The sequence below is a fragment of the Cyprinodon tularosa genome, unplaced genomic scaffold (genome assembly GCF_016077235.1).
Source record: "Cyprinodon tularosa strain WSP-4 unplaced genomic scaffold, ASM1607723v1 ctg61, whole genome shotgun sequence".
NCBI classification, from domain to species: domain Eukaryota; kingdom Metazoa; phylum Chordata; class Actinopteri; order Cyprinodontiformes; family Cyprinodontidae; genus Cyprinodon; species Cyprinodon tularosa.
The window spans coordinates 1,245,766-1,260,348 of NW_024039352.1; the positions used below are offsets into that span (position 1 = coordinate 1,245,766).

General features: G+C 38.2%; 1 protein-coding gene across 1 annotated transcript in view; it reads left to right on the plus strand.

Moving 5' to 3' along the window:
• LOC119798073 (homeobox protein Meis1) overlaps positions 1-14,583 on the plus strand; it is a 96,580-nt gene that overhangs the window by 15,050 nt on the left and 66,947 nt on the right. Inside the window, exon 7 of the mRNA XM_038307414.1 lies at positions 2,515-2,626. Within this exon, the coding sequence (XP_038163342.1) occupies positions 2,515-2,626 (112 nt within the window). The remainder of the gene's footprint in view (positions 1-2,514; positions 2,627-14,583) is intronic.

Consider the following 14,583-nt stretch of genomic DNA (forward strand, 5'->3'; position numbering starts at 1 on the left):
GTTTTTGCATACATTCATTTATATATTTTGCTAAAGTATTCATCTCCTTTGATTTGTTTTTCACTTTTTGCCAACATAAAATGGGAACCATTGATGTATTTTAGGGGAGTTGCATGTCATAGACTAACATAAATGGTTACGGCAATTTATTTTCTTTACAAATAAAACCTCTAAAGCTGTTTGACATGCATTTTAAACAGCGCCTCTGAATTAATACTTCATAAAACCTTTTTGAACAACTGAAAACACTTAATGTTCTTGGCAATATTAAGTCAGCTTGGATGGACAGCATTTGTGGACATCAGTTATTGATACTTGGCACATTTTTCTATATAGATTCAAACATAAATGTTTCCTTGCTAGTACAAAATGTATAATTTATACCATTTCATTGAAGCTCTGGCTTTTTTGCTCCTTTCCTACTGCATGTGGAACTTCCTCCCATACATACAAGTGTTTAGGAGTCTTTGAGAGGATGGCTTCTTAGGTTGTTGGTTGTTTATGTTAAACATTTAATAAAAAATCAGTAAAATTATACATAGTTGAAAGGATGTAGGATAACGTTTGGATAGGGGATAGCGATATGCAGTACACATGTAAGTGAAGAATAAAATCCCAAATAAAACAAAACATACCTCACAATCGAGCAAGAACTGCATCCATCATCAGAATAACAGTCCAGCTTCCCTGCCCTTGCAGAGGCAAACCATCCCCACAGTAAGATGCTGCCACCACCATGTTTCACAGTGGGGATGTTATGAACAGATTTACCAAAAGCCAAAAATGTTTAATTTTGGTCCCATCTAACCAGTTCATCTGTTTCCACGTTTCCCAATTCTCCTACATGGCTTTTTTTTAAACAAATTTTACAATCAATTTTTGATCGATTTCTTTTATCAGCTTTTCGTTTTGTTACTTTGCCATTTAGACCAAATTTGGTTGAGCAGATGATTTGAAGCTGTCCTGTAGCATCCTCGCCCTTCTGCTTAGTGGCCAGAAAACAGACAGATCTTAAACCTATTTCCTTTAATGGCCACACCTGATATACTGTAAGTGGGTCAGAGAGGACGTCAGGTTTAATAGTAAAGAAAGAAATAAGACAGAAATATTTGAGTTATCCACAATCACTGCATTATGGATAAGTCTTACTTATCCACAATTCAGTCACATTAAATCCCTGGAAACTCCCCTGTTTATTGTAGTGAAAACGTGAAAAGGTTCAGGGGGTTGAATCCTTTAGTGACTATATGTAGCAACACATGTCTGGCTGTAAGTGATGAAGGCTGAGATGTCTTACTAACTGTTTGATTGTATTTGTTGCCTGCTTCCCTATCTGTTTACACTATTTGTGGCGTGTGGTCATTATGTCTTCAGTCCTCGCTGGGTCATTTGCTAACCACCGTCCAGTGTGCAGCTGACACTCATCCGGCCGTAGACATATTCAACTTGCTATATATAAACTCCGGAGTCTCTCATCTAGTCAGTAGATACATGGGCAGAGCTTCAGTTTGTATCAGCAAAGTAGATTTTTTTGTTTTTTTCATTCTCAAACTTGGCAATAGGTTTACATTTCCATTTGTTTTTAGTCAGCCTCAGCAGGGTTGGTGTTGAATTTCATTTTGTTTAAGGAAAGATTGTTGAAAAGAATTTGCTTATTCAATTTTGTTTTTCGCTGTGCCCAAATTGAAATCTAGCTTCATATGAGTAGGACTGGTGTAGGGCTGGATTTATACTAATGGGGCAATACATGACTTATTTACCTCTTACTCTGCTCGGATGACTTCACTCCCTGGTGATTTCCGTAGCCTATCTTAGGTTGTAGCTGTTTTGTATTTTCATCTGCTAGTGGTTTAGGCCAAATGGAGGCGGCTGCGGATTGCATGCTTCAGAAAGCTGGGAACCGAAGCAACATGTTTCCTCTCTTTTCAGCTGGATTGGTCTTTTTTAGAAACGTCTTCTAATCTGCATTTCATAAAGAAAACTGTTGCGGGGCCTCCCGTATTGTATGATGGGCTACTTGAGACATAATCATGACTTCATTTCGTTTCGATTCAGCTTTTATGCCGTTGTTCTAGAAATGCTCAGATCAGTCAGAGGGAATGGCATAAGTAATTTTTTGTCTTTGATCATCTCAGATCTGTGGTCAGCATGTAGGATATGAAAAAAAACTTTTTTCCTATGTATAAAATATATACAACAAAAAATAAATAAGTAAATAGATTTAGAGATACAGCGTCTTGCCAAAAGACATCACATTTTTATGAATGTGTAATTTTCTTTAGGAAAAGTGTATTTGATTATTTTTTAATTTAATTCAATTCAGTTTATATATATATATATATATAGCGCCAGTTTATTTATATAGCGCCAATTCAAAACACAAGTCATCTCAAGGCACTTTACAGTTCAACCCTGTTCAACCCTATTCATAAACATGAACTGATTTATTCCTAATTAATAACAAATAAAAGAGTTTATAGCTTACCTCTTCTTTGCTGTGTCTCCCCTCTACAGACATCCTGGAACAGAGACCACGACGACACAGCGTCCACACGCTCTGGAGGTACGCCGGGACCGTCTAGCGGTGGACACACGTCACACAGCGGGGACAACAGCAGCGAACAGGGTAAGGGTTAATGTGCTGGAGGAGTATAATTAGAGCGCTAGGATAATAAGATTCTCAGTGTGTTTATTTTTCTATATGACATAAAGAACAGTTCTTCATGTGCTTGGCACTGCAACAGTTTAGATCACCATTACAAATGTGCTTAAAGACCTAAGTTGTTTAGAACATGAAGAATGTTCTCCCAACAATTATAAGCAGATTCTATCACAAGTTGATCAAGTCAGCTTTTCACTTATTTGTGTCTAGAGCTCTAAATTTGATGTTTTCTTTCCTTTTGCCTGTGCATTGTAGGACTATGTCTGTTTTAAAGACAGTCAGACACACACAGGCAACAATAGGAGGATGGGTTTTGTTGGGATTAATGCAGCAAACAAACTGCAAACAGAAATGCAACTTAATATATTATTGAAGTTGATGTCAAGATAAGTAGTGTGCAGGGTTGCCTGTGCCAGGAGGCAGAGCTTGGTTATGAGCAGAGGACATTGCCATGTGTTTCAGCCCCAAAAAGCCTCCACTTATGAAGTCAACACAGATACACTGTGTCTCCTACTGAAGCTCTTTTTTTGCCAGTACTGGTCAGCACTGAGGACTTAGACATTAGTTTAGACAGAAATGAAAAATAGATCACATGGAACACGCTGATGAAAGAGCTCTGAAATTACAGCAAACTCAGGCTGAGACAAAGAGACATTGTACAAGTGTGTGTCCACTCCTCTACCTTTGATGCGTAATAGTCTGGAGCAGCCAGCCAAGAGCTGATTGGCCGCTCTAATGAGCGTGCTCTGTGCCGAGTTTGGGCTACTGCTTCCATGACCTTTGCCCCTTATTGACCAAAACTGACACTTCATTTTTCACATCTTTCCAATTATAGACTGGCTCCTTATATTCTCCCCCATTGCAATGACTCTATCTCATCATCTCTCTGTCACCTCCGATCTCTGTTTTCCCAACTCTGTTTGAGCTCTTGTATGTTTTTGTTTGCCATTGGAGTTCATTAGAGGGTAAAATGTGGGATAGTGAGCACTGAAAGTTTGTTGGTGAGTCTGAGAATTTTAAATTCTTTGATTTATTAAAGGGCATATAAATGCCACTCCTGCCCTTATACATATTGATGAATTTGCTACATTTTTCTAATTAAGTTTAACCCAAGAGTTCTACCTCTAAGAAAAGATATCTGACATATTGATGTTCAAAATAACAAAAGGTTTTACTAATCAATAACCCTGTTTTAAAATATCCATGTAGAATAATTCAGTCCAGCTTTAGCTTGCCCATATATTTACATTTTTGCCTTATTTTTTCTCATCCAATTTAATCCTGATGCCAAAAAACTGCCCTTTAGGGAGCACTAATACTAACATGGAGGAAGATGACAACATTACTATTGTTAGTGGCAAGCTGTAAGAATTAGATCAGGTACAACCAATGGAAATCTTATTTCTGTTAGTCAATGAATATATGACCATTGACTTTTAGTAAATAGGCTTTAGATTGTCTAGATTCTGAACAGAAGATTCAGACTCATTAATAGAATTAAAGTAGCAGTTTTCTTTAATACCAATTAGCCGCTAACAGTTATCCTGTTGGTTTATTATCACAAATCAACCAACTCTTGTAACAAGTAGAGGTTCTTCAGGACCCTTTCTAACAGCAGTTTATCGGTTTTGTTGGCCGACCCCAGCAGAAGCTGTTTTGTGTGTTGACTCTATTTGTACCAAATAGACAACTCAAAAACCATTTCCTTTCTTACTTCAAAATAAGAGCACCACACATGGATATAAAAGGATCTCAAGGTTAAATCGCACAGCTTAAAGATAAGCTTGAAGCTTCGAGAATTTAAGAGAATGGAATCAGTTTTAAATAATCTGGAAATTCATCTCTACATGTCACCTTTCATGAAATGTTGCAATATTAATGATTTGGTTACAGGATTTTCTGCTCAGGTGTGACTAAACTTAACTAGAAGACAAATTTAAAACAGTAAACTCTGGAAAGGATTTTCTTAAAACATGGCAAATGGCTTAGCTTTAGTCAACTCTTTTTAACAAGACGAAGGGATGCAACAACAGAAATCTATTGTGTAACATTTGTGTAACAAGCTGATGGCAACTGTTTACATGTTTAACCATTCAGGGCGTCTTTTAATCTATATATTTTTAGAACCAGGTAGTTTCAGACGACTCCTCCGTGTTAAAGCTGTTTCATGGGAGCCCACATAAACAACAGCCTCCCATAGCATCAGAGCGCAGTGACAACAGTAAATGCCGCAGGACATATTGGACGCCGTTCAGGTTTATATGGGTTAGAAGCTATCACTGCCACGTCATACTGGCTCGGGTAAATTCTGTGTCATTCACTCGGTAATCCCAGTAAGCTGGTTATTTATCTGTTTGGCACTTTGCTCACTTTCTACCCGACAGCTTAACCCTGTTGTCTCTCTTCCCTTCTCTCTCACTCTTTCATCTTCATGTCTAACCTCCACTCTTAACCCCCCCTTGCAGTTTTCCCTTGTCTCCCACCTACACTCCAGTCTCTCTTTCATTTGACTGTCAGTTTGTTCCTCTTTCCTGATGTATCCCTCTACTTTCTCTCTCTCTTTCTCCTCCCCCATTTTTCTTCTGTGCCTCCCACTCAGTCTCGAACATCACCTTTTGTCTATCCCTCTTTTTTCCTTCTATCCCTCTCTTTGTTCCCAGTGTGTTCTCCTTGATTCCCTTCCTTTTTTGCCTACTTTGTCCCTGTTTATCCCTGTGTATTAACCTCTAGTGTGTCTCTTTTGTGATATTCATATTTCTTTCCAACTTGCTTATCCTTCTTGAACAATGTGTTTTTACCGTTCTTCATTACTTCATCAACAATATCTAATTGCTAAATTTAATGAGACACTTGGCTTCACACACATTAACTTTTTACGTAAGCTTTGAAATTAAGTTACCCAACTCTTTCCCGCTGGAACAGCTTCATCTGTTCTGGGGAGAGTTTCTAAAAGGGTTAGGAATGTGTTGATGGGGAATTTTTAAGAATTTCTTCTGGGGAACAGGTCCAACTCTTAAGTTGGATGATCCAGCCTGTTATGAAGTCTCAAGTCAGATGCATTAACTAGAAGAGGCAATACCCAAACTGTTTTCTCTCATGGCTATCCATTGTGACACAAATAGTTTTCACAGGAACTCTATTAAGGCACCACCTTTTCTCGTTGTGCCACATAAAACCAAGTCTTCTGCCCAGATCGCCTGTAATACAGAGAGTGACAGTGGAGAATCCCTCCTTAAGTGGCTTTAAGGTGATGAGGATAGGCTTTAAAATTAGAAAGGAATTTGGTTGAAGCTAAAAATGTATTATTGGAGAATTCTTCAGCATTAACAATTTTTCTTGGAACAGTCATAGAGAGTGGTTTGTTTTTAAAACCAAATTACATAAACAGTATTAAAGACTTGTAAAGTTTAATCGAGGTATTTTTTGAAAGGAAAGTCAAGTCTCGCTAAGTTTTTCAACCCTACATATCAACCGCTTAAGAAAATATTGATCACTTATCCTCAATCACTCTGAGACCTTCCCCACTTTCTCCTTTTCTGATTCCCTCGTGCTCCTCTGCTTATCATCTGCTCTCCTTCAGCCTCCTTCCTCCAACAGTTGAAGCATTTCAAATAAAAGATGCTGGAAAGACACAGCCCTTTAACGAGTGATCTCATCTTTTTTTTTTTCTTCCTTTTTTTTCTGGGGCTATTACTGAGGAAAAAAAACACATGTTCTGCTCTGGTCTCCTTTCTTAACGGGTCATTGCCCAATGGTATAAAAGCTGCTGTTTTTTTTACCCGGAAGTGTACTCTTATTTTTTGGAAAATCAAAGAGTTAGCGGAACCGTGAGAACTGTGGATTGAAATAATATGTTTTTTTTTTTTTTTTTTTATGATAAGATAGTTAAAGATAACTCGTAAACTTGCAGATGTTTTGCAGAGCTTTTACAGTCTCAAAAAGGCGACAAAGAGAAGCCTGGCTCTTATTTTTACATGTGGTGACAATTCTCACATGCTGCATCCTCATTTATGGTGTTTATGCTTTGACCACAATGCCCATGGTATTTTTTTGCACTGAATTCCATTGGCAGTCACAGAAAATAGAGGGAGGATCACATTTGTTTCACATATGTCATTAAAATCAGTTCTGGGTGTCTTCTTTTTCCCCTAAGAGCATACAAAGAAGAAAGAAGCTTGTTTTTCTTTTTTATTTCTCCTCCTTTTCTTCTGGAGATCTTTGTAACCATCCAGAGAGTGCTGACAAGAAGACTCCAAGAGCTACCCTGCAGTTAATTAGTCCCACTCTATTAGTCCAGCTATGTCTTAACTAGTTCCTACCAACAGCCATGCTTTGTTAACACTCACAGCAGCCTTGGATCATGCTCTTGTATGAAAAGTGATGCTCTGAGGGTAAAGGAAAAGCTAACAGATCATGCGCTCATGATGGTGGGGAGTCCCTCATGCATACGAGTGAGTCTGCTCTTTTCTTGCCATATAAAGTGACTCCTCTTTGCCTGTGTGAATTTGTAAGGACACCCCTCGGCTTCTCCGAGTGCCTAGAGTCTGAGGGAAACAGAATAAAACTCAGGAGCGGGTTGGTCAGCTGCAGCCAGGCGGTGGTGAGCTGAGCGTGTTGTTTGCTGTCTCGTTCTGAAAGCTACAGGGTCTGCTTCTTTGCTGCTCTGAATCGTCCTGGGAGTGAGGCGATGACTGGTGATATTAGATATGTATCACCAATTACCCAGACCGTCTGTGCAAAGCACAGAGTGCCGGGCCAAGACAAATGGCTCCCTGTTAGGCTTTGTGTTGGTGTCTGCATTTGTTGCTGGTGTTTAACTATTATTCTGAGATATCTGAGTTTATGATATTCAGCTCCTGATGTTCAATTCAATGGATTTGTGCCTAAAAAACATGTCATTTGCAAAACGTTTTGGCACAGATATAATTTCCTTATACTTTCAACAAGCTAGACCTACTTCTTTGTAAACGGTTCTTGATTGGTATGTCTTTAGGCTTTTTAAAAGTCTTTCTTTCTTCTGTTTTTTTCTGCTTCTCAACCTTAAAAAAAGTTTATTTTTGTTGAAAACAGTTTTTTTCCCCACCTAGATAATAGAAAATAAATAGCTCTTCAAAGAATGATGGCGTCTGAGTATTGGGGCAAGATTCTAACCTGTGTGCTCAATGCATTAAATACAGTTTACATCTCTCGGTAAAACACACTCAATTATTATTTTTCAAAGCACTAATAATTGGAGGTTCTTGGATGTTTTTATCAAAGGTTTAGTCAAGTCCTAAACAGGAACAATGTGGTTTAAAAGTGAGAGAAAGGAAAACTCCTTCTATGAGTTGCCTGTGATATTATTAAAGGTTTGGGAAATAGAGCAAACAAGTTGATTCTGTATTTCTTTGTATATGATACATTAAGTGAGGACATATGGGATAAAAAATACAAAATTTAACTCTTTATTCAAGGCAACATAAAGACAAGGACAGACCAATGTTAAAAAGGCATAAAAACATGTCCAATCTTTGTACCTATTAAGATAAATGTTAGCAAGTTAAAGAAAAAAAAGTTTTGGACTTTATAAATGTCAGTGTAGGCTTGCCCAAATTTAAAAGTTTGTCAAATACACATTGATAATCATAGTATATAACCTTCAGCAGTTGTGAGTCTCCATCGATCAGGCAGTAATATTCCTGATGTTCTCATCCAATCACCCATCCATGCATCCACGCTCCAACTTCAGTGCCCTCCAACAAGGTCAGGCCACAGACTAACTGCTGTTTACACCAGTCTTATTGGGTAGTTTCCAGAGTTGGGGTGGGTTTTTGTGAATATGGACAAGGGAGCCAGCCAATCACCTGCAGGCATTTCCTCATCCAATGGTTGGGCTTCACATGGCTCCCTCAAAGTCACCGATTAATTGGTCCGATTGTCCAGTAGACCGGAAAAGAGGGAGCTGCGATTGTTTGTATGGTCTGTTACTCTCTCTGACTTATACTCTACTCTTCTGGTTTCTCTTAGATGCTGTAAAAATTCAAAGGTGTAACCAGGTTCTGTAAAGCAAAAACACCTCACAATAACAACTTTATATAAAACTGTGTCTGTTTCCATTTAAAAAAATACCATAATGCGTTAATAAGAGAGAAAAGGGAAAAAAAACAGGATGGTCAAACGTCCTTTTGTCAGCTTGAGGTGTATATTGTCTAGACAATGTCTAGACGTGATCGAGCAAGATCTCTCGGTCCGGTAATTGTCTTACTGGTGTCCAGCTTTACCAGTAATCTGTTTAAATGTGAGGCTCTGTGGGTGGATAAAAGGTATGCAGCTCCCTTGAATCTATCTTCAGTCAGTATCACTGGAGGTGGAGGTAGCTGGCAGACACAAACATGATTCTCCTTTTGATTTCCTCAGGGTGCAAGTACAGGGGAGGAGAGGGAAAGTAGAATAAAAAGGGCTAAAAGAAACAATGCAAAATGGAAGAGTAAGGCAAGATAAAAGGGGTAAATTCAGTGGAAGCCCTTTGAGGCAGCAGTGGTGTCTTTATGTGTGTGTGTGTGTGTGCGAATAGGTAGGAAAAGGAGAGTGGAGGTGAAGTTACTACTAATCACAGTGTTAAGTGCTGCTGAGTGTTGTTTGAGAATTTACAGAGCTGAATAGACTTCTAGAAAAAAGCACGTCACTTCACTAGATACATTAAGTTCACTCTGTGTGCTTTATTCAGACATCTGCAACATAAAACGTGTGTATCTATCTTTTAGTTCACAAGCAGTTTATAAAAATCAATATATGACAGCCATAAAGGGTAATTGGTTCTAAAAGATCCTTATAAAATAATCTCTGAACTGTGTGTTGCTGGTAGCTATGTTTATTCCATCTCACCAGATTTACTGCTTCTCAAACATTATTACCTGCAGCTACCTGGGAAAAGGCTTCTCAGTGACCTGCTTCTGCCTTTCTCACTCAGATTGACGGACTTTACAACTTCTCACTCTCGCTATTGCAGTGGCTGATGCATCCGCTGTCAAGTAATGACTTGTCTTTCTGAAAATGATGTCCCTGGATAAGATTTTATGGCCAGTCAGCAAACTTGAGTGCCCCGAGTTTGCCCCTCTCTGGAAAGAGGAAATTGTTTCAGGTTCCCACAGAGAGGAGTCAGTTTGCTTTTAGGATTAAGGCTGTTGTCACACAGCTGCTGGAGGGGGTGAATAAAAGGGCCTAAACTAAAAGCAAACAGCATGATTTCCTCTCTTCTCTCCTATACATAATTTAACATGAAGTGATCAATCAAATCCACTAACTTGATTTTATTAGCCTGAGTCAATATTTTATGTGTGAGAATCTAGAAACCATAAACCCATCAGTTAAGATGTACAAGAGTACTTGACTGTGAGAAATATGAGTTATGTGTTTCTGTAAGCATTCTGCACCGTAAGAGGATAAATACTTCAGGGTATATGAGTTTTTAGGAACTACAATTTAGATGATTAGTTTAAAACAACAGTACAAACCAAAAATGTTTAATAATTTTTTCTTTGAATAAAATATCGAAATGCATATTTTATTAGGAGGATAAGGTTCTATTTGAACTTCAAATTTCCCAGATATAAAGATGTATGCAAACCACATTGTAAAAGTCTCAACGTGCATTATTTCTTCTTTTGTAGTTTTCATACAAGATACAATTTGATTGTGCTTTCCATCTTTGAATGAATGAATAGGTCCTGAGTAAGAAAACTAACCAAATTTCCATCCATCCATCCATCCATCCATCCATCCATCCATCCATCCATCCATCCATCCATCCATCCATCCATCCATCCATCCATCCATCCATCCATCCATCCATCCATCCATCCATCCATCCATCCATCCATCCATCCATCTGAAGAAGAAGAAGATATATTTGCTTTAAGTTCGTTGTAAAATCTTACTTTTGTGCTTTAAAATCAAGCAAAAATGCATCAAGAACCCCCAAATATGGAGTCTAGGATGGTATGGAATTTGATCATGATATTTTTAGGATCAATAGCATCAAATCTGGTGGAAGTTAAATTGCTCACTGGGCAGAACATTTGAAGTGTAGCATTGCCACATGTTTTCTAACATGCAGCTGGATCTCTTTTAAGTTCACTCCAACATCAAGTGTGCGAACTGATATTGTTGCACAGAATCAGAACCATGGCTGTATGTGATATAGCCATACACATGGTTTCATATACTCCCTCCTCTTTTTCTGTCGCTTTCACTTTCTCCTCTCTTTCTCACATGGTTTGGTCGCTTTTGACGTATTGTGATAACATCGAGTGAAATTACCAGCGCATTTTGAAACTGAAATTATTGTTGCCTCTCTTCCCTGTTACTTTAGATTTCCCATGCATCTGTTCAGTTTGTGTATATGTCTGTCTGTTGGCTACATGAGGGCATGTTTGCATGACCAAAGAAATGCAAAGTCTTGCCCCGACCATTACAATATGCCTTGTGTGCAGAATTTACATGAAATACATATTCATTCATGACAAGCATCTGCACAAAATGCCTTCCTTCATGCTTTCCCTCGCCCCTCATATGCCTTCACTTAGTCTCTGTGTTTGCTTCAAGACGTGTCTCAAAAGAAAAGTATTTTGGTTATTTTGAAAATCTTGCCGTTTAATAATGTACTTTATCTATGGAAGGCATAAATACGCATTGAGACAAGTTTGTGGCTTAAGAAAACTGAAAAAGAAAAAGCAGTTTCACTTCATTTGCTTCACTGAGGGAGTGCTAGTGGGAGGGAAATATATCTTTAGCTCCTATGTTATAATTGTGGCACACTAATGATGTAGACACATTCTCACTGTCTGTTTACAGGAAGCTCTCTTCTTTAATTTGTGACTGGTGCGAATGCCAAATGCATATATCTAATTACTGGTGGTTGCTAAAAGATACTGTTTACACACACCCTCTGTAGCCTTCTAGATGTCTCTTGTGTGTCAGATTTGCAAAAGGATACTTAAATGTATAAGTTAGTAAGTATAATGATGAAATTTTATTTACGTCATTTGAGTTTTACTTCATATTTGATCACAGGAAGTGCTTTAACACTCAAGATGTCTTCAAATACAAATATATATATATATATATATATATATATATATATACACACATTCAGCTCGTATTGAAGTTTATTTCACCCCTAAAAGAGTGTAAGCTGAAAGCTCGGCTATGTGCACACAACCATAATTTGCTCAATTGTAGTGCTGTGTTGTCCCAAAGGAAGATGCTGCTTTTGTCAAATTACTAGACATCTTACCTTTTAGAAGTGAATTCTACAGCTTTCATTTGCAAATGTAAACAATTTGAAACACAGTGCAGCACTTTTCATGCAAATGAAAGGGGAAACAAAATTGTCTTGCAGTCAAGTATGTGCAAAATTGTATAAAACAACTTTGAGTTTTTTCCAGCAGTACCATGTGACAAATGTGCAATGATGTCCAGTTTATACACATTGTTATGGTCTGTCTTTAGCTCCAAGTTAACCAGAGTCACATGTAGACTATTGTATATAGTAATGAATGCACAGCCTGAAAAGTACAAAGATAAGCTCGCTAGTTTCATAACAGTGGCAATGTGTGCTTTAAGGGGATCTGACAGTAAATCACAGTAGCTCATTGCTGATTTGTCACAACACATTATGAATGGTCCAGAAAATGACTTTAAACTTTCTCCTTCTGTCTTTTTACTCTGTCACTGCTGACTGCATCCTCTGCCTCCTTCTCACTTGAAGAGACGCTGAACTCAGATCCCAAAAGGCATCTGTTAAGACTGATGTTTAGTTTTTTTTTCTTTACTGATAAACTGAAGAATAAAGGTAATCATCTCTGCCAACCGATGACAGGAATCAAAGATGAGAGGAAATTGATAAAGTATTTGGTTATTATCTTAATAAGGTGAATACTGGGCTGTATCGCCTAGCCATGGGCTATTTTCAAAGAATTCAGAACAAAGCTATTTTTTAATTAAAAATTTAAGGTAATTAGTGTATCACTCATCTTACAACATATTGAAATTTTTATTAGTGCAAATGTAGAATTAACTCTAAAGAAACTTAGTAGCATTATTACCCTAAATGTCTGTGTTAGATAGTTTATCATTGTTTTTGCTGTTCTTGTCATTAATTGTCTTTGAGTTTGACTCAAACGCAGGAAAGAGGTGGGCAGAATTAAAGTAGAATAAAAGTGTATTAAAGAAAAAAAAAATTACTTGGACACAAACAACATCTGGAGTCAAAAAAAATAAGACAGATTTGACTTAAAATCAAAAATCTTGGGAGTGTATCTACAAAGAGAGGATACAAGAAACAGGTGAAATGGAAACAATTGAAAGTGAAACAGTAAGGAAGAGCAGCTGGAATTTAATACAAGCCAATTACTGGGGATAGCATAATGGGTCATGTAAGCACAAAAGAAAATGAAACTAAGGCAAAACTTAAATGAAGATCACAACAATTCACCCCTTTCTAGAGTAACGCTTAGAGCATAACTAGCTGATTTTAGCTTAAATACTGAGGCTATCTGCTTTGGCAACAAGCCTGAAGTCAGCTGCTCAACAGGGATTAATATTTTTTTCTAAGTATTTATTCTAAAGCTTGTCACCTCAAATTTTTAGCATTTTTACCATAATAACAGTAAACACCAGAATTTTGTCTTGGTCATATATTGATTGCAGTGTCCTCCTGCTTAGCTCCAAGGACTCTCAATAAAGTTGTAAATTCCTATTTATGTTTGTAAGCAAAACTAATAAAAAAAGTATGTAGCAACAGGTAGGGAACGGATAGTGCCACAGTTCTTAGTTTGGACCCATAAGACACAGGGCAACACATTGCAGAGCCCACACACACATCCACAGAGAGAGTATGTTTATTTTGCCTCCTGATAAGGAGATTAGCTTCATGATCCCACTCGTTTAAGTTAGCAAAGGGGGTCCATGTTCAGGAAATCCTGGCTTTCCTGATATGTGTTCCTGGTAGGGAACCTTGTTTAATGATAGACACAATATTACAGTCCATAGCTATAACCCCCTAAATGATCTACCGTAAATATTATGTAAAGGCAGATTCCCGAAAAATACAATTTCAGTGAGGGTGGGAAAAAGTTAAAACATGTGCAAAAAGTTGACGAAAACGACAAACTCTGGTTAGAAGTTGGTTGGGGGTATTCTTTATTGTTGGCTCAGTGACAGAGGTAGGACTCCAGCTTAAAGCTACAAACAGCAAAGTGCTAATTTTAGCCTCCAAAGAGGATAAGGATAAATAGCCTGCTGCCAGTTTGCCATATGGTCTCCTGCTGATTATATTGTGTCAGGAATATTTTCAGCCCCATATACCCCACCCATATACACACATACACTATATTGCCAAAAGTATTTGCTCACCCATCCAAATTATTGGAATCAGGTGTTCCAATCACTTCCATGGCCACAGGTGTATAAATTCAAGCACCTAGGCATGCAGACTGTTTTTACAAACATTTGTGAAAGAATGGGTCGCTCTCAGGAGCTCAGTGAATTCCAGCGTGGAACTGTGATAGGATGCCACCTGTGCAACAAATCCAGTCGTGAAATTTCCTCGCTCCTAAATATTCCACAGTCAACTGTCAGCTGTATTATAAGAAAATGGAAGTGTTTGGGAACGACAGCAACTCAGCCACGAAGTGGTAGGCCACGTAAACTGACGGAGCGGGGTCAGCGGATGCTGACGCGCATAGTGCGAAGAGGTCGCCAACTTTCTGCAGAGTCAATCACTACAGACCTCCAAACTTCATGTGGCCTTCAGATTAGCTCAAGAACAGTGCGCAGAGAGCTTCATGGAATGGGTTTCCATGGTCGAGCAGCTGCATCCAAGCCATACATCACCAAGTGCAATGCAAAGCGTCGGATGCGGTGGTGTAAAGCACGCCGCC